The 26,260-nt window shown below is 47.7% G+C and overlaps 1 protein-coding gene across 1 annotated transcript; it reads left to right on the top strand.

Annotated features, from left to right (window-relative positions):
* Positions 1–5,465: 5,465 nt before the first annotated feature.
* Positions 5,466–25,675, top strand: MZT1 (mitotic spindle organizing protein 1). Its single transcript, XM_038740829.1, has 3 exons — positions 5,466–5,562; positions 19,098–19,243; positions 23,571–25,675. The coding sequence occupies exons 1-3, from the start codon at positions 5,499–5,501 to the stop codon at positions 23,592–23,594; spliced, it is 234 nt and encodes a 77-aa protein (XP_038596757.1). The 5' UTR covers positions 5,466–5,498; the 3' UTR covers positions 23,595–25,675.
* Positions 25,676–26,260: the final 585 nt, after the last annotated feature.

Raw genomic sequence — 26,260 nt, 5'->3', positions numbered from 1 at the left:
ATTTTACAGATGAGGTAACTGAGGCACAGAGAAATTAAGTGACTTGCCCAGAGTCACACAGCTGACAAGTGGTGGAGTAAGGATTTGAACCCGTGACTTCCGACTCCCAAGCCTGGGCTCTTGAATAATAATAATAATAATTTTGCCATTTGTTAAGTGCTTACTATGTGCAAAGCACTGTTCTAAGCGCTGGGGAGGATACAAGGTGATCAGGTTGTCCCATGTGGGACTCACAATCTTAAACCCCATTTTACCGATGAGGTAACTGAGGCACAGAGAAGTGAAGTGACTTGCTCAAAGTCACACAGATGACAAGTGGTGGAGTCGGGATTTGAACCCATGACCTCTGACTCCCAAACCCGTGCTCTTTCCACTGAGCCCCGCTGCTTCTCAGTGAGGAGAAGGGGAAGGAGGGAGGCAGGACACCTGATTCCTCATCCCGCCCCGCCACTCACCTGCAGTGACCTTGGGCAATTCAGTGAATCCATCAACGATAATAATAATAATAATAATGATATTTGTTAAGTGCTTACTATGTGCAAAGCACTGTTCTAAGTGCTGTGGAGGTTACAAGGGGGACTCACAATCTTAATCCCCATTTTCCAGATGAGGTAACTGAGGCACAGAGATGTTAAGTGACTTGCCCAAAGTCACACAGCTGACAAATGGCAGAGCCGGGATTTGAACCCATGACCTCTGACTCCAAAGCCCGGGCTCTTGCCACTGAGCCACGCTGCTTAATAATAATAATAATAACAATTGTGGCATTTGTTAAGCTCTTTACTATGTGTCAAGCACTTTTCAGAGAAGCAGGCGTGGCCCAGTGGCAAGAGCCCAGGCTTGGGGTACTTCCCAAGCGCTTAGTACAGTGCTCTGCACACAGTAAGTGCTCAATAAATACGATTGATTGATTGATTGACTGATTGATCAGAGGTCATGGGTTCTAATCCCTACTCCACCACTTAGCTGTGTGACTATGGGCAAGTCACTTTCATTCATTCATTCATTCATTCAATCGTTTTTATTGAGCGCTTACTGTATGCTGAGCACTGTACTAAGCGCTTGGGAAGTACAAGTTGGCAACATATAGAGACGGTCCCTACCCAACAGTGGGCTCACAGTCACATAATAATAATAAATAATAATAATAATAATAATGGTATTTATTAAGCGCTTACTATGTGCAAAGCACTGTTCTAAGCGCTGGGGAGGTTACATGCTGATCAAGTTGTCCCACATGGGGCTCACAGTCTTAATCCCCATTTTACAGATGAGGTAACTGAGGCTCAGGGAAGTTAAGTGACTTGCCCAAGGTCACACAGCAGACGTGTGGTGGAGTCGGGATTCGAACCCATGACCTCTGACTCCAAAGCCCATGCTCTTTCCACTGAGCCACGCTGCTCTGTGCCTCAGTTCCCTCATCTGTAAAATGGGGATTAACACTGTGAGCCCCAAGTGCGACAACTTGATTATCCTGTATCTCCCCCAGGGCTTAGAACAGGATTTGGCACTTAGTAGCGCTTAACAAATACCATCATAAGAGAAGCAGTGTGGTTCAGTGGAAAGAGCCCGGGCTTTGGAGTCAGAGGTCATGGGTTCAAATCCCGGCTCCGCCCATTGTCAGCTGTGTGAGCTTGGGCAAGTCACTTAACTTCCCTGTGCCTCAGTTACCTCATCTGCAAAATGGGGATGAAGACTGTGAGCCCCCTGTGGGACAACCTGATCACCTTGTAACCTCCCCAGCGCTTAGACTAGTGCTTTGGAAAGCAGCTTGGCTCAGCGGAGAGAGCCCAGCCTTGGGAGTCAGAGGTCATGGGTTCTAATCCCGGCTCCACCATCTGTCAGCTGTGTGACTTTGGATAAGTCACTTAACTTCTCTGTGCCTCAGTAACCTCATCTGTAAAATGGGGATTAAGACCGTGAGCCCCACGTGGGACAGCCTGATCACTTTGTATCCTCCCCAGCACTTAGAGCAGTGCTTGGCACATAGTAAGCGCTTAACAGATATTATTATTATTATTATTATTATTATTATTGTTATTATTCTAAGTGCTGGGGTAGATACATGGTGATTAGGTGTTACACAGTCCCTATCCCGCATGGGGCTCATAGTCTCAACCCCCATTTTACAGAAGATGGGACTAAGGCCCAGAGAAATGAAGTGATTTGCCCAAGGACACGCAGCAGACAAGGGGCAGAGCCGGGATTAGAACCCATGACCTCATGGCTCCCAGGCCCATGGTCTATCCATAGGCCATGCTGCTTCTCAACAATATTTCTTGAGGGCTGACTGTGCGCAGAGCACTGTAGTAAGCTTGGGAGAGTACCCTACAATGGAGTTGGTAGATCCATATCCTGTCCACGAGGAGTTTACAGTCGCTTAACTTCTGGGGCCTCAGTTTTCAGTTGGGAAGCAGCGTGGCTCCGTGGAAAGAGCACGGACTTTGGAGTCAGAGGCCTTGAGTTCAAATCCCGGCTCCGCCACTTGTCAGCTATGTGACTTTGGCCAAGCCACTTCACTTCTCTGGGCCTCAGTTCCCTCATCTGTAAAATGGGGATGAAGACTGTGAGCCCCTCGTGGGACAATCTGATTGATTACCTTGTATCTACCCCAGCACTTAGAACAGTGCTTTGCACATAGTAAGGGCTTAACAAATACCAACATTATTATTATTATTATTATTATTATTATTTTCTCCATAAAATGGAGGTTAAATCCCTGTCTATCTTCTTGGTAGAGCAAGCCCTCCTCTCGCCCTGTTTTATGGTATTTGTTAAAGCTCTTACCCTGTGCCAGGCACTGTAATAATAATAATAATAATAATAATAATATTAATAATAATAATAATGGTATTCATTAAGCACTTACTATGTGCAAAGCACCGTTCTAAGAGCTTGGGGGATACCAGGTGATCAGGTTGTCCCACGTGGGGCTCACAGTCTTCATCCCCATTTTACAGATGAGGGAACTGAGGCCCAGAGAAGTGAAGTGGCTTGCCCAAGGTCACACAGCTGACAAATGGCAGAGCCAGGATTCGAACCCATGACCTCTGACTCCCAAGCCCGTGCTCTTTCCACTGAGCCATGCCACTGTAGTAAGCGCTGGAGTAGATACCACCTAGTTGTGTTGGACATAGTCCATGTCCATGCTACTGTAGTAAGAGCTGGAGTAGATACCACCTAGTTGTGTTGGACACAGTCCATGTCCCACACGGAGCTCGCGGTCTTACTCCCCATTTTTCAGATGTGGCAACTGAGGCACAGAGAAGTGAAGAATGATGATGATGATGAAGATAGTATTTATTAAGCGCTTACTATGTGCCCGGCACTGTACTAAGCGTTGGAGGCCACATGGGGCTCGCAGTCTGAGGTCCAGAGCGGTGAAGTGCCTTGCCCCAGGTCACCCAGCAATCAATCAATCAATCAATCAATCAATCAATCAATCGTATTTATTGAGCACTTACTGTGTGCAGAGCACTGTGCTAAGCGCTTGGGAAGTACAAGTTGGCAACATATAGAGACCAGCGGCGGAGCCGGGTGACTGAACTGTGTCAGAGCCGGGCGTTTAGTGCAGGGCTCGGCACTTAGCAAGCACTCACTGAAATTCCGGGGCTGTTATTATTGTGCGTATATCTATAATTCTATTTATTTTGATGCTATTGAGGCCTATCTACTGGTTTTGTTTTGTCTGTCTCCCCCTTCTAGGCTGTACAGCCCGTTGTTGGGTAGGAATTAATAGTGATGGCATTTGTTAAGCGCTTACTATGTGCAAAGCACTGTTCTAAGCGCTTGGGGGGGGGGGGATACAAGGTGATCAGGTTGTCCCACGGGGGGCTCACAGTCTTCATCCCCATTTGACAGATGAGGGAACTGAGGCCTGGAGAAGTTAAGTGACTTGCCCAAAGTCACACAGCTGACAATTGGTGGACCCGGGATTTGAACCCATGACCTCTGACTCCAAAGCCCGGGCTCTTTCCACTGAGCCATGCTGCTCCTCTAAATTGCTTAATTTAAGCAACAAGTGGCGGAGCCGGGATAACATAATAATAATAATAAAATAATAATAATGGCATGTATTAAGCACTTACTATGTGTGAAGCACTGTTCTAAGCGCTTGGGGGGGGATACAAGGTAATCAGGTTGTCCCTCGTGGGCTCAGTCTTCATCCCCATTTTCCAGATGAGGGAACTGAGGCCCGGAGAAGTCAGGTGACTTGCCCAAAGTCACACAGCTGACAGGTGGTGGAGCCGGGATAATATAATAATAATAATGGCATGTATTAAGCACTTACTATGTGTGAAGCACTGTTCTAAGCGCTTGGGGGGGGGGGGGAGACAAGGTAATCAGGTTGTCCCCTGTGGGCTCAGTCTTCATCCCCATTTTCCAGATGAGGGGACTGAGGCCCGGAGAAGTGAAGTGACTTGCCCAAAGTCACCCAGCGGACAAGCGGCGGAGTCGGGATTAGAACCCACAACCTCCGACCCCCAAGCTCGGACTCTTTCCACCGAGCCACGAGGCTTCTTTATTAGTGGCGTTTGTCTGTTGCCGACTTGGACTTCTCAAGCGCTTAGTGAAGTGCTCTGCACACAGTAAGCGCTCAATAAATAAGCCCCCTTTTCCTCTCCTCCTTCCCCTCCCCACAGCACCCGTATAAACGTCTGTCCAGATTTATCGCTCTGTTAATTTTACTTGTACATACGTACTATTCTATTTGTTTTGTTAATTTTGTTAATTTGTTGTTATTTTGATATTATTGTTTGTTACTATTTGTTATCTCGTTAATGATGTTAATAACGTGGCCTGTGAGCCCACTGTGGGGTAGGGACCGTCTCTAGATGTTGCCGACTTGTACTTCCCAAGCGCTTAGTACAGTGCTCTGCGCACAGTAAGCGCTCTGTAAATACGATTGATTGATTGATTGATCGATCGATCTAGCTTTAATTCTATTTATTCTGATGACTTGACACCTGTCCCCATGTTTTGTTTTGGGGTCTGTCTCCCCCTGGGAGCTTGTGAGGCCTCTGTGGGGTAGGGCCCGTCTCTCGATGTTGCCGACCCGTCCTTCCCAAGCGCTTAGTCCAGTGCTCTGCCCACGGTAAGCGCTCAATCCATACGGTTGAATGAACGGCTGTTGTGAGGAGGACAGTACGACTGAATGAACGGCTGTTGTGAGGAGGACAATACGATCGAATGAATGACTGGGAGCCCGCCGTTGGGGAGGGGCCGCCTCTCCATGTGGCCGACTTGTCCTTCCCCAGCGCTTAGTCCGGCGCTCTGCACGCAGTAAGCGCTCCGTCAATACGGTTGATTGATTGATTGACCGGTGTGAGGAGGAGGAGGAGGAGGAGGAGGAGGTGGTGGCGGTGGTGGTGTAGTGGGCGGGCCCGGCGGGGCGGGGCGGGGCTTTGGGCCCGCAGCTACTTCCGAGTCAGGCTGGGGGCCGGCGCCCGCCCGCCCTCTCTCCCTCCTTCCCTCTCCTAGCTGCCCGCCCGCCCGCCATGGCGACCGGTAGCGGCGGCGCGAACGCGCTCAACCTCAACGCCGTGAGGGAGACCATGGATGGTGAGGGCCCGGACGCCCGCACGCCCCGACGGCCGGGCTGAGGAGAGGGAGAGGGGCCGGGGGGAGCCTGAGCTGAGGGGAGAGACCGGGGGAGTGGGGAGGCTGAGGGGAGAGGCCGGGGGAGCGGGGAGGGCTGAGGGGAGGGGCTGGGGGGGGGCTGAGGAGAGGGGCCGGGGGGGCGGGCAGAGGAAGGATGCCGGGGGGGGGGGGGGCGGCTGAGGAGAGAGGCTGGGGGGGGCGGGCTGAGGGGAGGGGCCGGGGGAGTGGGGGCGGGCTGAGGGCAGGGGCCGGGGGAGTGGGGGGGGCTGAGGGCAGGGGAGGGGGGGCGGCTGAGGGGAGGGGCCGGGGGAAGGGGGGCTGAGGGGAGGGGCCGGGGAAGGGGGGGCTGAGGGGAGGGGCCGGGGCAGTGGTGAGGGGAGGGGGGGAGGGGGATGAGGAGAGAGGCCCGGGGGGGGGGGGAATGAGGCTGAGGAGACAGACTGGGGGGGGGGGGTGTTGAGGAGAGAGGCCGGGGGAGGGGGGGGAGCTGAGGGGAGAGGCCGGGGGAGTGCGGGGGGGGGGGCTGAGGGGACAGGCCGGGGGGGGGGGCTGAGGAGAGGGGCCGGGGGAGTGCGGGGGGGGGGGGCTGAGGAGAGGGGCCGGGGGAGAGGAGGGGGCTGAGGAGAGGGGCCGGGGGAGGGGAGGGCGCTGAGGGGAGAGACGGGGTGGGGGGGGCTGAGGGGAGGGGCCGGGGAGTGCGGGGGAGGGGGCTGAGGGGAGGGGCGGGGGGGGCTGAGGGGAGGGGCCGAGGGAGTGGGGGCGGGCTGAGGGGCGGGGCCGGGGGAGGGGGGGCGGGCTGAGGGCAGGGGCCGGAGGAGTGGGGGGGGCTGAGGGCAGGGGAGGGGGGGGCTGAGGGGAGGGGGCGGGGGAGTGGGGGGCTGAGGGGAGAGGGGGAGGGAGGGGCTGAGGGGAGGGGCCGGGGGAGGGGGGCGGCTGAGGGGAGGGGCCGGGGGGAGAAGGGGGCTGAGGGGAGAGGCCGGGGGATGAGGAGAGAGGCCGGGGGGGGGGGGGGAGGAGGCTGAGGGGAGAGGCCGGGGGAGTGCGGGGGGGGGGGCTGAGGGGACGGGCCGGGGGAGGGGGGGCTGAGGGGAGGGGCCGGGGGAGTGCGGGGGGGGGGCTGAGGGGAGGGGCCGGGGGAGTGCGGGGGGGGGGCTGAGGGGAGGGGCCGGGGGAGAGGAGGGGGGGCGTCTGAGGAGAGGGGCCGGGGGAGGGGAGGGCGCTGAGGGGAGAGACGGGGTCGGGGGGGCTGAGGGGAGGGGCCGGGGGAGTGGGGGCGGGCTGAGGGGCGGGGCCGGGGGAGTGGGGGCGGGCTGAGGGCAGGGGCCGGAGGAGTGGGGGGGGCTGAGGGCAGGGGAGGGGGGGGCTGAGGGGAGGGGGCGGGGGAGGGGGGGGTCTGAGGAGAGAGGGGGAAGGGAGGGGCTGGGGGGAGGGGCCGGGGGAGGGGGGGCGGCTGAGGGGAAGGGCCGGGGGGAGAAGGGGGCTGAGGGGAGGGGCCGGGGGATGAGGAGAGAGGCCGGGGGGGGGGGGGGGGGAGCTGAGGGGAGAGGCCGGGGGAGTGCGGGGGGGGGGGGCTGAGGGGAGGGGCCGGGGGAGTGCGGGGGGGGCTGAGGGGAGGGGCCGGGGGAGTGCGGGGGGGGGGCTGAGGGGAGGGGCCGGGGGAGTGCGGGGGGGGCTGAGGGGAGGGGCCGGGGGAGGGGAGGGCGCTGAGGGGAGAGACGGGGTGGGGGGGGCTGAGGGGAGGGGCCGGGGAGTGCGGGGGAGGGGGCTGAGGGGAGGGGCCGGAGTGGGGGGGGGGAGGCTGAGGGGAGGGGCCGGGGGGGGCGGGATAATAATAATAATAATAATAATGATAATGATGGTATTCGTTAAGCACTTACTACTAGAAAAGCAGCGTGGCTCGGTGAGAAGAGCCCGGGCTTTGGAGTCAGAGGTCATGGGTTCAATCAGTCGTATTTATGGAGCGCTTACTGTGTGCAGAGCACTGGACTAAGCGCTTGGGAAGGACGTCGTCAACATCTAGAGACGGTCCCTACCCAACAGCGGGCTCACGGTCTGGAAGGGGGAGACAGAGAGCAAAACAAAACACACTAATAAAATAAATAGAATAGATATGTACAAGTAAAATAAATAAATGAGTGATAAATCCGTGCAAACATATATACAGGTGCTGTGGGGAAGGGAAGGAGGTGAGATGCGGGGGATGGAGAGGGGGTCGAGGGGGAGAGGAAGGAAGGGGCTCAGTCTGGGAAGGCCTCCTGGAGGAGGTGAGCTCTCAGCAGGGCCTTGAAGGGAGGAAGAGAGCTAGCTTGGCGGAGGGGCAGAGGGATTGGGAGCATTCCAGGCCCGGGGGATGATGTGGGCCGGGGGTCGATGGCGGGACAGGCGAGAATGAGGCCTAACGGTGAGGAGGTTAGCGGCAGAGGAGCGGAGGGTGCCGGCTGGGCTGGAGAAGGACAGAAGGGAGGGGAGGTAAGAGGGGGCGAGGGGATGGATGGACAGCCTTGAAGCCGAGGGTGAGGAGTTTCCCGGCTCCACCACATGTCTGCTGTGTGACCTTGAGCAAGTCACTTAACTTCCCTGAGCCTCAGTTACCTCATCTGTAAAATGGGGATTAAGACTGTGAGCCCCATGTGGGACAACCTGATCACTTTGTATCCCCCCAGCGCTTAGAACAGTGCTTTGCGCATAGTAAGCGCTTAAATGCCAACATTATTATTATTATTATTATTATTATTATGTGCAAAGCACTGTTCTAAGCACTGGGAAGGATACAAGGGGATCAGGTTGTCCCACGGTGGGGGCGCACAGTTCTCATCCCCATTTTACAGATGAGGGAACGGAGGCACAGAGAAGCGAAGCGACTTGCCTAAAGTCACCCACCTGAAAATTGGCCGTCGGAATTCGAACCCATGACCTCTGACTCCAAAGCCCGGGCTCTTTCCATTGAGCCTCACGGCTGCTCCTTAACAAGTAATGGTACTTGTTAAGCGCTTACTATGTGCCAAGCACTGTTCTAAGCACTGGGGGGGGATACAAGGTGATCGGGTTGTCCCACTGGGGGGCTGACAGTTTTAATCCCCATTTTACAGATGAGGGAACTGAGGCCCAGAGAAGTTAAGTGATTTGACCAAGGTCACCCAGCTGACAGTTGGCAGAGGCAGGATTTGAACCCATGATCTCTGACTCCAAAGCCCAGGCTCTTTCTACTGAGCCACGCTGCTTCTCCTAAGGCCGGGGTGGGAGTGGGGGGCCGGACTGAGGGGAGGGGGCTGGCTGAGTCACTTGTGCCCCGTCCCCCCACTGGACGGGGCCCTAAATTCATTCATTCACTTGTATTTAGGGAGCACTTACCGTTTACACAGTAAGCGCGTGATAAATACGATTGAATGAATAGAAGGGGGAGACAGAGAACAAAACAAAACATATTGACAAAATAAAATAAATAGAATAGGTCCAGAGCAGTCAAGTGACTTAATGATAATAATGATGATGATGATGGCGTTTGTTGAACACTTGCTATGTGCCAGGCACTGTTCTAAGCGCTGGGGTCAATACAAGGTCACTGGGCTGGACCTGTATATATATTTGTAAGTATTTATTACTCTAGCTAGCTCTCTTCCTCCCTTCAAGGCCCTACTGAGAGCTCACCTCCTCCAGGAGGCCTTCCCACTCTGAGCCCCCTCCTTCCTCTCCCCCCTCCCCTCTCCATCCCCCCCACCTTACCTCCTTCCCCTCCCCACACCACCTGTATATACGTTTGTACGTATTTACTACTCTATTTTATTTGTACATATTCTATTTATTTTATTTTGTTAATATGTTTTGTTTTGTTCTCTTTCTCCCCCTTCTAGACTGTGAACCCACTGTTGGGTAGGGACCGTCTCTATATGTTGCCAGCTTGGACTTCCCAAGCGCTTAGTACAGTGCTCTGCACACAGTAGCGCTCAATAAATACGATTGAATGAATGAATTAATGTGCAAAGCCCTGGACTTTGTTTGGAAAGTGCAGTTCGGCAACAGATGGAGATGTTCCCTACCCAACGATGGGCTCACAGTCTAAATGGTGTGGGGCACTGGAGGGTGCGGGATGGATACCCAGCCAATCCCCAATAATAATAATGATGATGGCATTTGTTAACCGCTTACTACGTGCCAAGCACTGTTCTAAGCACTGGGGGGAGGGTACAAGGTGATCGGCTGTCCCACGTGGGGCTCACAGTCTTCATCCCCGTTTTACAGATGAGATCACTGAGGCCTGGAGAAGTGAAGTGACTCGCCCAAAGTCACACAGCTGACAAGTGGCGGAGGTGGGATTAGAACCCATGACCTCTGACTCCCAAACCCAGGCTCTTGCCGCCGAGCCGCGCTGCTTCCCGTGGAGAAGGAGGTTGGTGTAGCGGCTTGGGAGACAGAAGCTCCTGCCTTCTAATCCCACCTCCGCCCCTCGTCTGCTCTGTCACCTTGGGCAGATCACTTCGCTTCTCTGGGCCTCGGTTCCCTCCGCTGTAAAATGGGGATTAATCATGATGGTATTTGTTAAGCACTTACTATGAGCCAAGCACTGTTCTAATCGCTGGGGTGGATACAGGGGAATCGGGTTGTCTCACATGGGGCTCACACTTTTAATCCCCGTTTTCCAGGTGAGGTCACTGAGGCCCGGAGAAGTGAAGTGACTTGCCCAGGGTCACATAGCAGACAAGTGGCAGAGCCGGGATTAGAACCCATGGCCTCTGACTCCCAAGCCCGGACTCTTTCCACTAAACCGCGCTGATTTCCACAGTCCCTTCTAGACTGTGAGCCCACTGTTGGGTAGGAACCGTCTCTATATGTTGCCAACTTGTACTTCCCAAGCGCTTAGTACAGTGCTCTGCACACAGTAAGTGCTCAATAAATACGATTGATTGATTGATTAAGAGTGTGAGCCCCATGCGGGACAAAGACTGGGTCCAACCCGATTACTTTGTATGTACCCTAGCTCTTAGAACAGTGCCTAGCACATAGTAACCACTTAACAAACACCATGATGATGATGATGATGAAACCCATCCCTAGGGTCCTGGCCCAAGTGGCTGAGAGGCTTCGCCGGGAATAGTAATAATAATAATAATAATAATAATAATAATAATAATAATAATAGCATTTATTAAGCGCTTACTATGTGCAAAGCACTGTTCTAAGTGCTGGGGAGGTTACAAGGTGATCAGGTTGTCCCACGGGGGGCTCACGGTCTTCATCCCCATTTTACAGATGAGGTAACTGAGGCCCAGAGAAGTTAAGTGACTTGCCCAAAGTCACACAGCTGACAACTGGCAGATCCGGGATTTGAAATAATGATGGCATTTGTTAAGTGCTTGCTATGTGCAAAGCACTGTTCTAAGCGCTGGGGGTGGTTGCAAGGTGATCAGGTTGTCCCACGGGGGGCACACAGTCTTAATCCTCATTTTACAGACGAGGTAACTGAGGCCCAGAGAAGTGAAGTGACTTGCCCAAGGTCACACAGCAGACATGAGGCGGAGCCGGGATTCGAACCCATGACCTCTGACTCCAAAGCCCGGGCTCTTTCCACTGAGCCGCGTTGCTTCTCCAGGAAGCAGGGGAGGGTCGAAGGTGGGCCTGGAGGGCTGCAGGGTGGAGGCGGCCATCGACGGGAGAGCACGCTGCCGTCTGGGGCCCGCTTTCATTCATTCATTCACTTGTATTTATTGAGCGCTTATTGTGTGCAGAGCACTGTACTAAGCGCTTGGAAAGTACAATATGGCAACAGATAGACAGTCCCTACCCAACGGGCCTGTGTTCTATCCACTACACCATGTGGCTTCTGCTGTCGTGCGCGTATTAATCCTGTTCTGAACAAGATCAAATAAATACAAATTATAAATAGCAATAGATACTGACCTCAGTTCAGGGTCAGAGAAGAAAGCTATAGAAAGCTACAGAATAAAAAAGTATTGGTGCTCAGAAATGGCCTGAATTTGTAGTATCTTAATCAAACAAGTTAATAGTAGTGTGCATAAGTTTGTGCATGTGTTTGTAGATGTGTGAATTTTTCTAATTTTTCCCATGTGAGCAGGACTAGTTGTCTGCACACACAGATCTGTTGTTTTCTTGGGCTCTTTTTGTGTATCTGACTTTCTTGACCCAGTATTTTAGAGATCTTCCTTCCATGCTGAATCATTACACTAAAAACAAACAAAAAGACCACCAGTAAGACCTTATGCTTCAGTGTCATCACTTTGAGTTCCTTCTAATCCTAATGGTACAATACTGGGCTGTAAATAATTTAAAATATTATTTTGCAAAGTTGCAGCTTAGAGACTGGTGCTGCAAGTCCAGCAGTGTAAATCACACTTTATATGAATCATCTGTGTAAAGGAGTAAATTCTAAAAGTTGTCACCTGTACAACCATACATCCGTAAGTAGGCTCTGCAGGGCATCATCAAAGGTCATCAAGCTGAGATATCTGGCAAGGTTATTAATTTGTAATGTATAAATACATGTGTCCCATGGTGTATAGGAACCCATAAAGTCCTTAATTATCATCATCATCATCAATCGTATTGATTGAGCACTTACTATGTGCAGAGCACTGTACTAAGCGCTTGGGAAGTACAAATTGGCAACATATAGAGACAGTCCCTACCCAACAGTGGGCTCACAGTCTAAAAGGGGGAGGCAGAGAACAAAACCAAACATACTAACAAAATAAAATAAATAGAATAGATATGTACAAATAAAATACATAAATAAATAGAGTAATAAATATGTACAAACATATATACATATATACAGGTGATATACATATATACAATTTTGCCTGTAAGACTGATGTGGGTATTTTCAGTGTTCTGATCAATACAAACTTCATCAAAAAATGACCATGGTAGAGACATTATGGTGTAACTAACTGCAATTTAATTTAAAAAATTTGTTAATATTCATTTTGTTTTGTTTTGTTCTCTGTCTCCCCCTTCTAGACTGTGAGCCCACTGTTGGGTAGGGACTGTCTCTATATGTTGCCAACTTATACTTCCCAAGCGCTTAGTACAGTGCTCTGCACATAGTAAGCGCTCAATAAATGCGATTGAATGAATGAATGAGCAGTGGGCTCACAGTCGAGAAGGGGGAGCGAAGCCCGGGGCCTTAAGGGCCTTAGGGGCAAGAGAACGGAGGGCGGGGTGGAAAGGGCCCGGGCTTGGGAGTCAGAGGTCATGGGTTCGAATCCCGGCTCCACCACTTGTCAGCTGTGTGACCTTGGGCAAGTCACTTAATATGTGAGGTTCTCCGAGCCTCAGTTCCCTCATCTGTAAAATGGGGATTAAGACTGTGAGCCCCACGTGGGACATCCTGATCACCTTGTATCCCCCCAGCGCTTAGAACAGTGCTTCACACTTAGTAAATGCTTAACAAATGCCATTATCATTATTATTAAAAGGCGTTTGGGGGGGCAAGTGATTTCATTTTCTATTTCTTACAGAAAATCAGCTAAAGAAGCAGCATGGCATAGTGGCTAGAGCTCAGGCCTGGGAGTCAGAAGGTCATGGGTTCTAATCCCGGCTCTGCCACTTGTCTGCTGTGTGACTTTGGTCAAGTCACTTCACTTCTCTGTGCCTCAGCTACCTTATCTGTAAAATGTGGATTATGACTGTGAGCCCCATATGATTACCCTGTATCTACACCAGTGCTTAGAACAGTGCTTGGCACATAGTAAGTGCTTAACAAATACCACTATTATTATTATTACATATGTCATTGTTCAGCTGTGAAATTAATAATGGCTAAGTCTCAACACAACTGAGCATTATTAACACCGGGACTGAACTCAACACTATAACTCTAGAGTCTGAGCTCGTTGTGAGCAGGGGTTGTCACTCTTTATTGTTGTATTGGACTTTCCCAAGCGCTTAGTACAGTACTCTGAACTCAGTGAGAGCTTAATAAATACGACTGAATGAATGAACGAACGCTTAGGGAGCGAATGTGAGAAGGAAGAGTAGGCTGAGGGATGAGATGGAAAAGGAGCTTTTCCTGACATCCGCGGGGTGTCTTAGGAACGAACCGCTGACCTAAAGAAATGTTTTAGACTGTGAGCCCACTGTTGGGTAGGGACTGTCTCTATATGTTGCCAACTTGTACTTCCCAAGTGCTTAGTACAGTGCTCTGCACACAGTAAGCGCTCAATAAATACGATTGAGTGATTAATAAAGATGTCTTAAAACCCTATTCAGTCAAGTTCTTTCCTAACGCTTGTCCTGTGTGACTTGGCTGGGCGCTGTTTTAGAGAATTAGGGATCATCTCTGCCATCATGTGCGTATTGAGGTAGGAGGAAATGTGGTCCTGGAAGAAACAGTTATCATCAAGGTACACTTATTCTAACCAAAATCACCATTAACACGGGGTTCATCAGGATACCCCCCCCACCCACCCCCGTAAAAGAGATGAGTGTCTACCGAAGCTGACGTTCCAAAAGTTATATAAAAATTCTTAGTCCTTTGTGGTCCATATTAATCCTCTCTAGCCGTCGGTTGCACTGACCGTGAAGCAGTGTGGCCTAGTGGATAGGGCTTGGGCTGGGGATTCATTCATTCATTCGTTCAATCGTATTTATTGAGCGCTTACTGTGTGCAGAGCACTGGACTAAGCGCTTGGGAAGTACAAGTTGGCAACATAGAGAGACAGTCCCTACCCAACAATGGGCTCACAGTCTAGAGTCAGAGGGACCATGCTTGGCACATATTAAGCGCTTAACAAATACCAAAATTATAATCCGTGCTCCACCACTTGTCTGCTGTGTGACCTTGGGTAAAGTCACTTCACTTCCCTGGGCCTCAGTTATCTCATCTGCAAATGGAGATTAAAACTGCGAGCCCCATGTGGGCATGGACTGCCTCCAACCTGATTAGTGTGTACGGACCCCAGTGCTTAGTACAGTGCCTGGCATGTAGTAAGTGCTTAACAAATGCCATTTTTTTAAAAAATGCATTCTGTCATTGTTCTGTGACCTGCCCAGAATCCTTAAAAATCGTCCTCTTGTAACTCAAGTAGACTCATTTTTGGAGTTCCTGTGCACACTGTATAAGGTAAAACCAAGGAATGAGAGAAAGAGAGCGAGGTACATAGTTTCTTTTATTTGAGCTGCCTACTAGACTGAGCCCGTTGTTGGGTAGGGACCGTCTCTATATGTTGCCGACTTGTACTTCCCAAGCGCTTAGTACAGTGCTCTGCACACGGTAAGCGCTCAAATAAGATCAAATAAATGGTTTCTTTTACATTTGGGGCACTTGGATCAGTGCTTATTTCACTTTGAGGTCACCTTAACATTTGCCTTGATTATCTGTTCAGAAAGTAGCTAGTGAATATTTTTTTAAAAACCAACATGGGAAAGGGAATTAATGTAACAAAAGATAAAGAAAATTGTACCTTGGGGAGGGAGAATTGCTTATTGAATTTTGTAACTGATTTCCAACAAGTGCAATATGCCCGTGACTTTCTCTAATATCGTATTGTGTTTTACCAAGCATTTAGTCCATTCCCTTGCGTACGGTAAGTACTCAGCACTCAGGTGATGAGTGCTTTAAATCAATGGTGAGGAGTGTTTGTTTGATGCGGAGATGGATCATCATCAATCGTATTTATTGAGCGCTTAATGTGTGCAGAGCACTGTACTAAGCACTTTGGGCAACCACTGCAGTTTTTTGAGGAGCGGGATGACACGTCCTGGACATTTTTGTAGAAAAATGATCCGGACAGCAGAGTGAAGTATGGACTGGAGTCGGGAGAGGCAGTGGACTGGGGGGTCGGCGACGAGGCTGATGCAGTAATCCCACCTGGATTTTAGCAATGCTGTGAAGTTGGGACCGACAGGATGTAGTGATGGATTGAAGAGAGAGGGGAGTACAGGATAACGTCAAGGTGATGGGCTTGTGAGACAGGAAGGATGATGCCGTCATGGCGTAGGATGGGATGGGAAAGTCATTGGGCGGACAGCGTTTGGTCGGGGACATAAGGTGGTCAGTTTTGGACACATTAAGCTTGAGGTGACGGGAGGAGAGATGTCTTGAAAGCAAGAGGAAATGGGAGACGGCAGAGAGGGAGAAAGATCGGCGGTTCTGCCGGACTGCGGAGTTCAACTAGGGAGCAGGGGAGCAGAGGTAGCCTCTGTTGCGCACAGAAGTGGGGTTTTTCGTTTTGTTTCTTTAAACTCACGGGACTCTTTTTTGGCCACAGTGGCTGGCGGGGGTTCAGCTAGCCACTATGGCCTTTGTCTCCCAAGCTAGCCAGCTGTTTCCAGGATGGGCCTCCTCACCCCACGGGGTGGGCCAGGAACCACTGATGGCACTGCGCACACTGCTGCGGCCTTCCGATTCCCAGAGCCGAGCTCCTTCCATTACCCCGGCCGTGCACCTCACACAGTTCAGGTGGCATTCAGGTGGAAGAGTAGAGGAGCATAGTGCCATAGCCAACACTGAATTGTCCAGAGAGCGATGTGTTCACCGTTTCCGTGCACTTACTGGAAACCGAACTTTGGCCACTTACAAATATTTTCCCTAGAAAATGCTGTTCTACTTTGATAGAGTATTGTGGATTCAGAAATGCACCTCACACAGTTCAGGTGGCATTCAGGTGGAAGAATAGAGGAGCATAGTGCCATAGCCAACACTGAATTGTCCGGAGAGCGATGTGTTCACCATTTCCGTGCACTTACTGGAAACCGAACTTTGGCCACTTACAACTATTTTCCCTAGAAAATGCTGTTCTACTTGATAGGGTATTGTGGATTCAGAAATACAGTAAAAGGCCCAACGTGATTAACTTGAATCTACTTCACTGCTTAGAGCAGTCCTTTGAATTTTTCAGCCACTCCCTCATGGAAGGATCTTATTTTTTATGTATTTGTTTTTTAAACCCCTCTCCATCTTCGTTTTCTTTGGACATGCTTTTCTTCTTTACTGTTCTAGTGAGGGGTAGGCCGAGAAGGGGACAAGGAGGAAGAGTTCAACCACATCATCAATCGTATTTATTGAGCGCTTACTATGTGCAGAGCACTGTACTAAGCGCTCAATAAGCTACTAAGCCACATTGTTCTAGAAGGTGGAAAAGTACATGGAGGAGTAGTCTGTCCCAACATGAACTTCTCAAATTTTCAAAACTGCCACCCCACCCACTGGGCAGGGGGAAATCTGAGGAGAAAAGGAGTTAGGGTCTGCTTTAGCTTTTATTTCCATAGGAACCATCCCTGCACTCAGCTTTTGACAGTTTCCCGATGTGGAAAGGGAGGTTAGGTGAACAGGCAGCTTTAATCCGGTTGGCTGAACAGAACACGTACTGAGGTTTCCACGGGCAATTTTAATAATTTGTGCCATAATGCGTATCTTCATCGTGCAGTTCGGGTCAAACACCCACGTGGAGTCAGGAGACATGCCTCTGACCACACAGTTCTGTTGGATAAAATGCGGTTTTGCCCACATATTTGGCGTGGGGCAATGCGAGTAATGCAGTGCAAATTTTCCATAATGCTGGGTTCTTCAAGAACACAGCCCCCGCTTTCTGGGAGAACTGACAGTACTAACGAGGTGTGACTTGGCTGCTACAGAAGAGAAGCTTCGGTCTTGGTGCTTCTTCGCTTTTTCCATTCTGCAGCGCGGTCGTTAATTGAATTAACTGCTAAGCAACATGGCTTAGTGGATAGAGCAGGAGTTTAGGAGTCAAAAGCACCTGCATTCTAATCCCGGCTCTTCCACTTGTCCACTGTGGGACCTAGGACGAGTCACTTCACTTCTCTGGGCCTCAGTTACCTCATCTCTAAAATAGGGCTTAAGACCGTGAGCCCCATGTGAGACGGACTGTGTCCAACCTGATTGATTTGCACCTACCCCAGTGCTTTGAACAGTGCTTGGCACATAGTAAGTGCTTGGCAAGTATTGTCAGGATTATGAGAAGCAGCGTGGCTATGAGAAGCAGCATGGCTCAGTGGAAAGAGCTTTGGAATCAGAGGTCATGGGTTCAAACCCCGGCTCTGCCAATTGTCAGCTGTATGACTTTGGGCAAGTCACTTCACTTCTCTGGGCCTCAGTTACCTCATCTGTAAAATGGGGATGAAGCCTGTGAGCCCCACGTGGAACAACCTGATCACCTTGTAACCTCCCCAGCGCTTAGAACAGTGCTTTGCACATAGTAAGCGCTTAATAAATGCTATTATTATTATTATTATTGTGTTAGGCGCTTACCTTGTGCCAAGCACTGTTCCAAACTCTGGGGTAGATACAAAGTAATCAGATTGTCCCGCATGGGGCTCCCAGTCTTAATCCCCAGAGGCACAGAGAAGTGAAGTGGCTTGCCCAAGGTCACACAGCAGACAAATGGCTGAGTTGGGATTAGAACCCACCGTTATTATTATTATTATTATTTAATTCTGGCCTATATGACACTTAGGAGGACTGCAGTGAAGCTGTGAAAAGGATACACTTGACTGCAGTCTAGATGATTTTTCAAATTGTGGCACATGCTGTACGTGCTGTGTGCTAAGCACTGAGCTAAGGGTTAGGTTAGATACCAGATAATCAGGTCCCACATGAGACTCATAGTCCATGTGAATGGTAGAATAGGTATTGGATCCCTATTTTGCGGATGAGAGAACAGAGGTGAAGAGAAGTTATTTGTCCAACGTCCTCCCAAGCCCTGCTCAGGTCTCAGCCCCCCACCCGTCCCGTGCTCTTTCCATTAGGCCAGTGCATTGTACCTGGTATGTGTTTAATAAATCCTATCATTTTTACAATTAATGCTGCTTTAATTTGAGGTCGTAGGAAAGAAAGTTCCGTATCCCACTTAAAACTTGGGCTAGTCTGAGGGAAACATTTATTCAGCCTCTTGGAAGAATTCAGGGAAGTAATTTGATTGTAAAAGAGCATCACATCTTACAGCAAGGGCTTGGGTGTCAGAAGGGCCTGGATTCTAATCCTGGTTCTGCTAAAGACATGTCTGCTGTGTTGGGCAAGTCACTTGACTGCTCTGTGCCTCAGTTCCCTCATCTGTAAAATAGGAAATAGAGTGCGAGTCCCGTGTGGGACAGGGACTGTATTAACTTGTATCTACCCGAGCATTTATAACAGTGGTTGGCAGATAGTAAGCACTTAACAAATACCATAATTGTTATAATTATTATTAGAATATGGGGATTTAAAATGTAAAGACTATTCTGATGACTTGACACCTGTCCCAAATGTTTTGCTTTGTTGTCTGTCTCCCCCTTCTAGACTGTGAGCCTGTGGTTGGGTAGGGACCGTCTCTATATATTGCCAACTTGTACTTCCCAAGCGCTTAGTACAGTGCTTTGCACACAGTAAGCGCTCAATAAATACGATTGAATGAATGAATGAACATCTCATCCCTTATTTTTAGGTAACGTTCAAATTCCAGCAAATCCGATTGAACTTCAGTGTTCTAATATCTCAGCTTCAATAAAACCTAACTTTTAAAGCTTTGCTGTATCTATTTCAGTTCTGCTTGAGATTTCAAGGATATTGAATACTGGCTTGGATATGGAAACTCTTTCTATCTGTGTCCGACTCTGTGAACAAGGAATAAACCCAGAGGCCTTGTCCTCTGTTATTAAAGAACTTCGAAAGGCTACAGAAGCATTAAAGGTGAGGGATAGTGTTAATCTACAAAGCTTACGGAAAAAAAAAAAATCTTAATTTATCTGACTGGATGCAGTTACTGAAAACTAAAATCTATGTATCTTTTCTCTTCCACTCTCCCTGGAACACATTATTAATCGTCATTTTGCTATTTGCAAAACCGATCTATATGTACTTTGCAAAAATTGTACCCGATGTGTCATCAAAACATTTTCTTGAAATAGATCTTATATATGTTTTCATATTTGCAGTTGAGGCCACTAATCATGGCTATAAAGCCGAAGCACGGCCCGTAATCCTGTCTCGTTGTGCTTTCACCAAGACCATACCCTTGTTCTACCACTGTGTTTGCTGTCAGCAGTGACCATTACTGCTTTCCACATTGCCCTTTAATAATAGCAAGTAATAATTATGATGTTTAAGTGCTTACTATGTGCCAGGCACCGTACTAAGCGCTGGGGTGGGCACAAGCAAATTGTGTTGGACACAATCCCTGGTCCCATGTGGGACTCACAGTCTCAATCCCCACTTTACAGATGAGGTGACTGAGGCTCAGAGAAGTCAAGTGACTTGTCCAAGGTCACACAGCAGACAAGTGGCAGAGCCGGTATTAGAACCCATGACATTCTAACTTCTATGCTCTATCCACTACTCCATGCTGCTTCTCTAACTTTTACTTTTCAGGGCCTTAAAGATCCCCTCCCTGATGAAGAACTGTTCATTCCTTGATTACACCATGTCCCACAGGTCTCTCTCCTAAAGCTCTTTCCCAACATTCACTTGAAATGCCTCTTGGACAATGTGCCTCACAGCAGCTGGAAGCCTTTTTTTTTTTTCTGGACCTCTTTCTCTGCCACCTTAATATTTTGGCCAAATCCTCTGCTTTTAATAGCCGCATTTCATCTGACCATAAAGTAACCTCCATGGGGGAAAGGATAGTGTCTACCAATTCTATTGTATCGTACCCTCTCAAGCACTTAGCACAATGTTTTTCACCGAGTAAGCACTCAAATACCACTGATTGATTGCAAAAGCACTCAGTCACCTTGCCCGCTCCTACCTAACCCCACTGCTGCCCTCGTCCCTCTCTCCATCCCCCCATCTTACCTCATTCCCTTCCCCACAGCACCTGTATATATGTATATATGTTTGTACATATTTATTACTCTATTTATTTATTTATTTATTTTATTTGTACATATCTATTCTATTTATTTTATTTTGTTAGTATGTTTGGTTTGTTCTCTGTCTCCCCCTTTTAGACTGTGAGCCCACTGTTGCGTAGGGACTGTCTCTATATGTTGCCAATTTGTACTTCCCAAGCGCTTAGTACAGTGCTCTGCACATAGTAAGTGCTCAATAAATACGATTGATGATGATGCTGTCCCACTACAACCCAGCCTGCACACTTTGCTCCTCTAATGGCAGCCTACTCACTGTACCTCAGTCTCATCTATCTCACTGCCAATTTCTTGCCCACGTCCTGCCACTGGCCTGGAATCCCCTCCCTCTTCATTTTTGACAATTCCTCTCCCTATCTTCAAGTCCTTACGGAAGACACAACTCTTCCAAAAAGCCTTCCTTGACTACACTCTCATTTCCTCTCCTCCAACTCTCCATCGCCAATGCACTTGGGTTTGCTCCCTTTTTTCCACCCCTCCCTCAGCCCCACAGCACTTATATACATGTCCGTAATTTATTTATTTATGGTAATGTCCGTTTTCCTCTCCAAACTGCAAGCTCATTGTGGACAGGGAGCATGTCTACCAACTCTGTTTTGGTCTCTCACAAGCGCTTTGTACAGTGTTCTGTACACATTAAGTGCTCAGTAAATACCATTGATTGGTAAAGTATCTATTTGAATATCTTGCTATTGTTCGTAGTATAATAACCACCCACCCAGCAGAATTGCACTTTCACGCTTACACATATCCCAAGGTCTTCTTCAGCAACACAGACCTGAAGGAATAGTAATAATAATAATAACAATAAAATAATAGTAATAGCAATTTGTTAAGCACTTCCTGTGTGTCAAGAACTGTTCTAAATGCCGGGGTAGATGCAAGTTAATCAGGTCAGACACAGTCCCTACCCACAGGTGCTCACATGAATGAATAAGAAGGGGGAACAGATATTGAATCCCCATTTTACAGATGAGGTAACTGAAGCACAGAGAAGTGAAGTGACTTACCCGAGGTCACAAAGAAAACACATGGCAGAGCTGGGATTGATGGGAAATCAAAACCAAGAAAGCCATATCAGATGGCAACAACGAGGCTTCAAATTTTAAACCAGACTAAAAGTATAGAGAGTTATAGTGCTCTCTTGGATTCTTTATGCTTGTTAGACCATGCTGTGACATCCGTTCTGCAAGAGTTAGCATTTAATTGCCAAGCTGCTTTGTTTGCTGGGGTTTTCTTGTTCCTATCTGTACCTCCACTCAAGGATCGTCTGAGCTCTTCATTCTCCGTCTTTAAAACATATCTCTGTCCCCACTCACATGCACTTAATTCAGTTTACCATTCAGTAGCTGTTTGGATGTCATATGCCAAATGATCCTCCCGGGTCTCGCCCTAGGACGGTATAATGTAGTGGGTATAGCTTCAGTGCTGGTAGGTTGCCTGACTTTGTCAGATCTGTCGTATCAACGGCTCGAGAGGAGTCCTGAGGCAAACTCCCGAGGAAACCAACATGATGGCGAGAGTCGGTTTGGCTCACATCATCCATTAGAAGGCAAGAGAGCCCAGCGATGTTTTAGATCTTCCATTTGCCCGAAGAGGGCTGCTGTGTCTGTTACATTGTACTTTCCCAAGCATATAGTACAGTGCTCTGCTCATAGTAGGCACTCAATAAATACCACTGACTGACTGACTGACTGAGAGGTGCTAGACCTGGTCCCTGCCCACAAAAAAATTGCACTCTAGAGGAGACAGGCGTTAAAAAAAAAATTACTGATAGGGGAAGGGGTAGTGTAAGGATGGGTACAAAAGCGCAGTGGGTTGTGGGGTGGGGTGAATAATAAGTTTTTAAGGGGTGAGGATTGAAGTGCATAGGCAAAGTTTAGGGAGGGCAGATAGGGGAAATGAGGGCCTGTTCAAGGAAGGCTTCTTGGAAGAGGTGTAATTTCAGTAGAGCTTTGAAGGTCTGTTGGAGTGGAGGGAGTTCCGGGCCGACACAGGGAGGATGCTGGCAAGGGGTCAGAGATGAGACATGGGATCAAGGTTAGAAAAGTGGACGATCAATTGATGGTTTTTAATTGAGTGCTGACGGTGTGCAGAGCATTATACTAAGTGCTTGGTAGAGCACAGAGTTGGTAGACCTGTAGAACAGTAGGGTGAAGACAGGAGGCAAGGAGATCACAGAGGAGGATTGACTCGACAGTTTAGATGGCAAGGAAAGGGAATATTTTAGAGCTGTCTTGAAGGTAGAAGCGACAGGATTTGGTGACAGATTGAATATGTGGTTTGAATGAGAGAGATGAGACAAGGACAAGTCCAAGGTTACAAGCTTGTGAGTCAGGGAGGAGTGGGTGAAAGAGACCGTGTGGAGAAAGGAATGTTTTTGCCTACTCTGTTATAGTGTACTTTCCCAAGCACTTAGTACAGTGCTCTGCACCAGTAAATGCTCAGTCAATAGCACTGACTAATTGGTTGATTGAAGGAGAACCAGGAGAGAGACCAGTGTCAGTGAAGCCAAGTGAAGTTTCCATGAAAGGGAGTTAGTTGATCCACAGTATCAGAGGCAGCTAAGAGTTCAAGGGGGTGGGTGAACTTGCTTGACACCTTGTCCTGATGAAGTTTTGTCTGTCCCCCCCGCCCCTCACACCCCTCCCACAATAACTCATTTGGGGGCCAGGAATCACCTCCAGGAAAAAAATAAAAACGTTGCTGACATTTTCTCTACAGTTTATTGAATCAAGAAGCGTTCATTCTTGCCTACTCTTTATTTCAGGCCTTCTGAAACTTAGTCTTGTTCAAAGCCTCCACTTCCTTTTCTCATTAATTGTTTTTTCAGTTCCCTGTCCAAAAGCAGAGGCGATAGATGAAACTTTTACTTTTCCTTTCTCGTACCTTTGCCTTTAGTGGACAGTGTCAAAAGTTGATGCGAGAGATCTCACAACTGATGTTATTTTGCCAGGAAAGCCAGCAGGAAACCTTAAATGTAACATTTAAGAATCTTCATAAAATTTTGGTGAGGATTTCCAAATCACCCACCATCACTATCCTAATGGAATAGCAGTAAGCAATGATCATGGTGTTGTGGCTAATTTCTATACCCAAAATGTATTTTGGGTGGATTTATTATAAAAAATTGTACCTTTTTTTCTTTCTAGGCTGCTGAAAATATGACCAGCTGACTCTTTCAAGAAAAGATCTTTAAGTGAGAGAAGTACTAAGCCCCAGAAAGGGTTTTGAAGATTTGCATGCATCAGAAAAAGAGAATGAGACCACTGTTTGCGGCAATGTAGAACTGTTTCGTTTTTTTATATGTATAAAGAACGATACAAAGTTTTAAGAAAAGAATAAGTATGCAAGATGGATTTTTGAGAATCATTAAATGACCCTTTCACATCTTTTTAAAATTGGAAATAGCATGTTATACATGTGCTCCTTATTTATGTATGAATGCTTTAATTTTATAAGCTATCCGCTTATCAAATGCTGCACATCTGTTGAGCCCAGTAGAAAGTATTGTGGAACACATCAAAATCTGATCTAGTAGCTATGAGTCATTGGCATTTCCATTATAAACTCTAATTTTGACTGGTTCATGCATAATAACTTGGCATCTTTACTCTGCATTGGGCTGATAAGTTGACAATTTCAGATGCAGCTTGTGTGAATTTTGATTTAAATCAGTTGTGTTTGTCTGAAAAGTCATTTGTTTTTTACAAGGGCTTGGAAAAAGCATGGTTTATAGTCTCTTTGCACGCAGGACTGAAAGAATTAGTTTTAGAACAATTTCCGTTTAGGTGGCAGTTAATGGTGTGAAAATGGATCACATGCTTGTATTGAAAAATAAAACTTTTGGAAACAGTGTCTTAGACTATTAAAGGAAAATCCAGGCATATCATTAGTGTCATCCTACATTTCATATCCCATGAGGATATTTATTTTAGTAATGTTTTGCCTTCTATAAATATAGCCTTGGGGGAAAAATGGGGTGGGCCAAAATTCTAAATCGTTCCATTTATTTAGAGGAGATTGATTAAAGGAGAGAGGTGGAATTTTCACATCAGTGAGATTAAATACTAAAAGTGAGGCAAACATCAAAAAAATCACTAATCTGTTCCTTCCTAAAAACATTTGAGTTCATGATTTGCATCCCCCCAAAATCATTTAATCTTATCAGTTCAACATAAAGGCATTTTGAAATGTCTAGGCCTGGAAAAAGGAAAAGAAATAAGCCACACATCACAAAAAAACTAATTTGAATTTAATATTAGAAAACTCACTGAATCCATTACTTTGATTTTGGAAAGTCAACAGAAGGTGTTTACATATGACACGGAGTGGGAGCTTCTTTGCATTTCTAGACTGTGAGCCCATTGTTGGGTAGGGACTCTCTCTGTATGTTGCCAACTTGTACTTCCCAAGTGCTTAGTGCAGTGCTGTGCACACAGTGCTCAATAAATACGATTGAATGAATGAATGTGTTAGGGTAAACTGAAATGGTTTTAAATTGAGTAAGGAAGACCTACTCCCTTCACCCTTGATTCATTCATTCAATCGTATTTGTTGAGCGCTTACTGTGTGCAGAGCACTGTACTAAGCACTTGGGAAGTACAAATCGGCAACATATAGGGACGGTCCCTATCCAACAACGGGTTTTAACTATGGATTCTAATTATTTTGCCATTTTTTCTTTCCAATGCAGTTAGAATTTGTATTAATCTTACTGTAAGCCCTGGAGGCTTAGCACAAAGGGGGCAACCATATCTGAGCCCTATTTCTAAGATAATCATAAGAAACTAATCGGTGGTACGTTGCCTCTCGGGTCCATAAGGGACTATAGCAGTTCCGGGGCCCAAGTACAGTACTCTTTGTTCACTGTATAAAATTTATGTTGCATTTAAGTGAAGGATGTTTGTCATCTATCCCTTGGACCGTAAAGTAAAAAGGAATCCATTACGTTCGCGTTAAATCATTATGCAATGGGGGAAAGGCTTGGTATTCAGTTTTATTTCTATGACTCTGTCATATCTAAGTAATTTATAATGTAGCAGAAGAGTGTTCGCAGTGGGCTTCCTGAATGATACATTTATGAAATATAAACATATTTTTAATGCGAACTTATAGTAATCGTTGAAAGTTAATATCTGATGAGGATATTTATTTTAGTGATGTTTTGCCTAAGAATATGAACCACACATTTGCCGTGAAATTGCAGACTTGTGTACTTATCCATGAAATAATAAAATATTTCATTGTCTTTAAACTTTCTGGCTCACCCTTAAGTATTGAGTAGTTTTTTAGATGTTATTTTTTTCATCTCCGTTTTAGTGATTTAGAGTTTGAGGCACCTCACAAAACCTCAATTGACTGAATTTACTCTCCCTTTAGGATTAAGGGTGAATTAAACCCATTAGTTAAAGCAGCCTTATATTTAGCTTCTCAGATTAAATCAAGTTAAGATTATACTCTTGCAGACAGAGGAAAGTGGTCTGAAGCAGAGCGCTCCGTCAATGAAAAATCCGGTGCCCGTGACACCAGCTGAAGAATTGAATTGCCCAGCCTCTGAGAGCGTAGATTTGAATCCAGAACAGTCAGCTGTAATGGTTGGATTGCTCTGAGAGGCTGATTTGCACAGAAGTCTCGTTTAACCAAGCGTTAAATTTCACTTCTCGAGAAATAAGGACCTTGGAAGAGAAATGCCAAGAAAAGAGCTTAAGGTGGCATCAGTCAAATGGCCCTCGTGACTAGTGCAGTAATGGCTAATTCGCTGTGTTTCGGAGAGACGGTAGAAACAAAGCAACGAATGGCTGAGAGCTTTGTCTTTGAAAAGGTGATAGATGTTTCTTGC

The sequence above is a fragment of the Tachyglossus aculeatus genome, chromosome 2, assembly GCF_015852505.1.
Source record: "Tachyglossus aculeatus isolate mTacAcu1 chromosome 2, mTacAcu1.pri, whole genome shotgun sequence".
NCBI lineage: Eukaryota > Metazoa > Chordata > Mammalia > Monotremata > Tachyglossidae > Tachyglossus > Tachyglossus aculeatus.
This window is presented reverse-complemented; position numbering and strand designations above follow the sequence as displayed.

Coding starts and splice junctions, on each gene's coding strand:
- MZT1 (XM_038740829.1), top strand. CDS start 5,499: ATGGCGACCGGTAGCGGCGGCGCGAACGCGCTCAACCTCAACGCCGTG. Junction 5,563..19,097: donor CGTGAGGGAGACCATGGATG/GTGAGGGCCCGG, acceptor TATCTATTTCAG/TTCTGCTTGAGATTTCAAGG. Junction 19,244..23,570: donor AGGCTACAGAAGCATTAAAG/GTGAGGGATAGT, acceptor TTTTCTTTCTAG/GCTGCTGAAAATATGACCAG.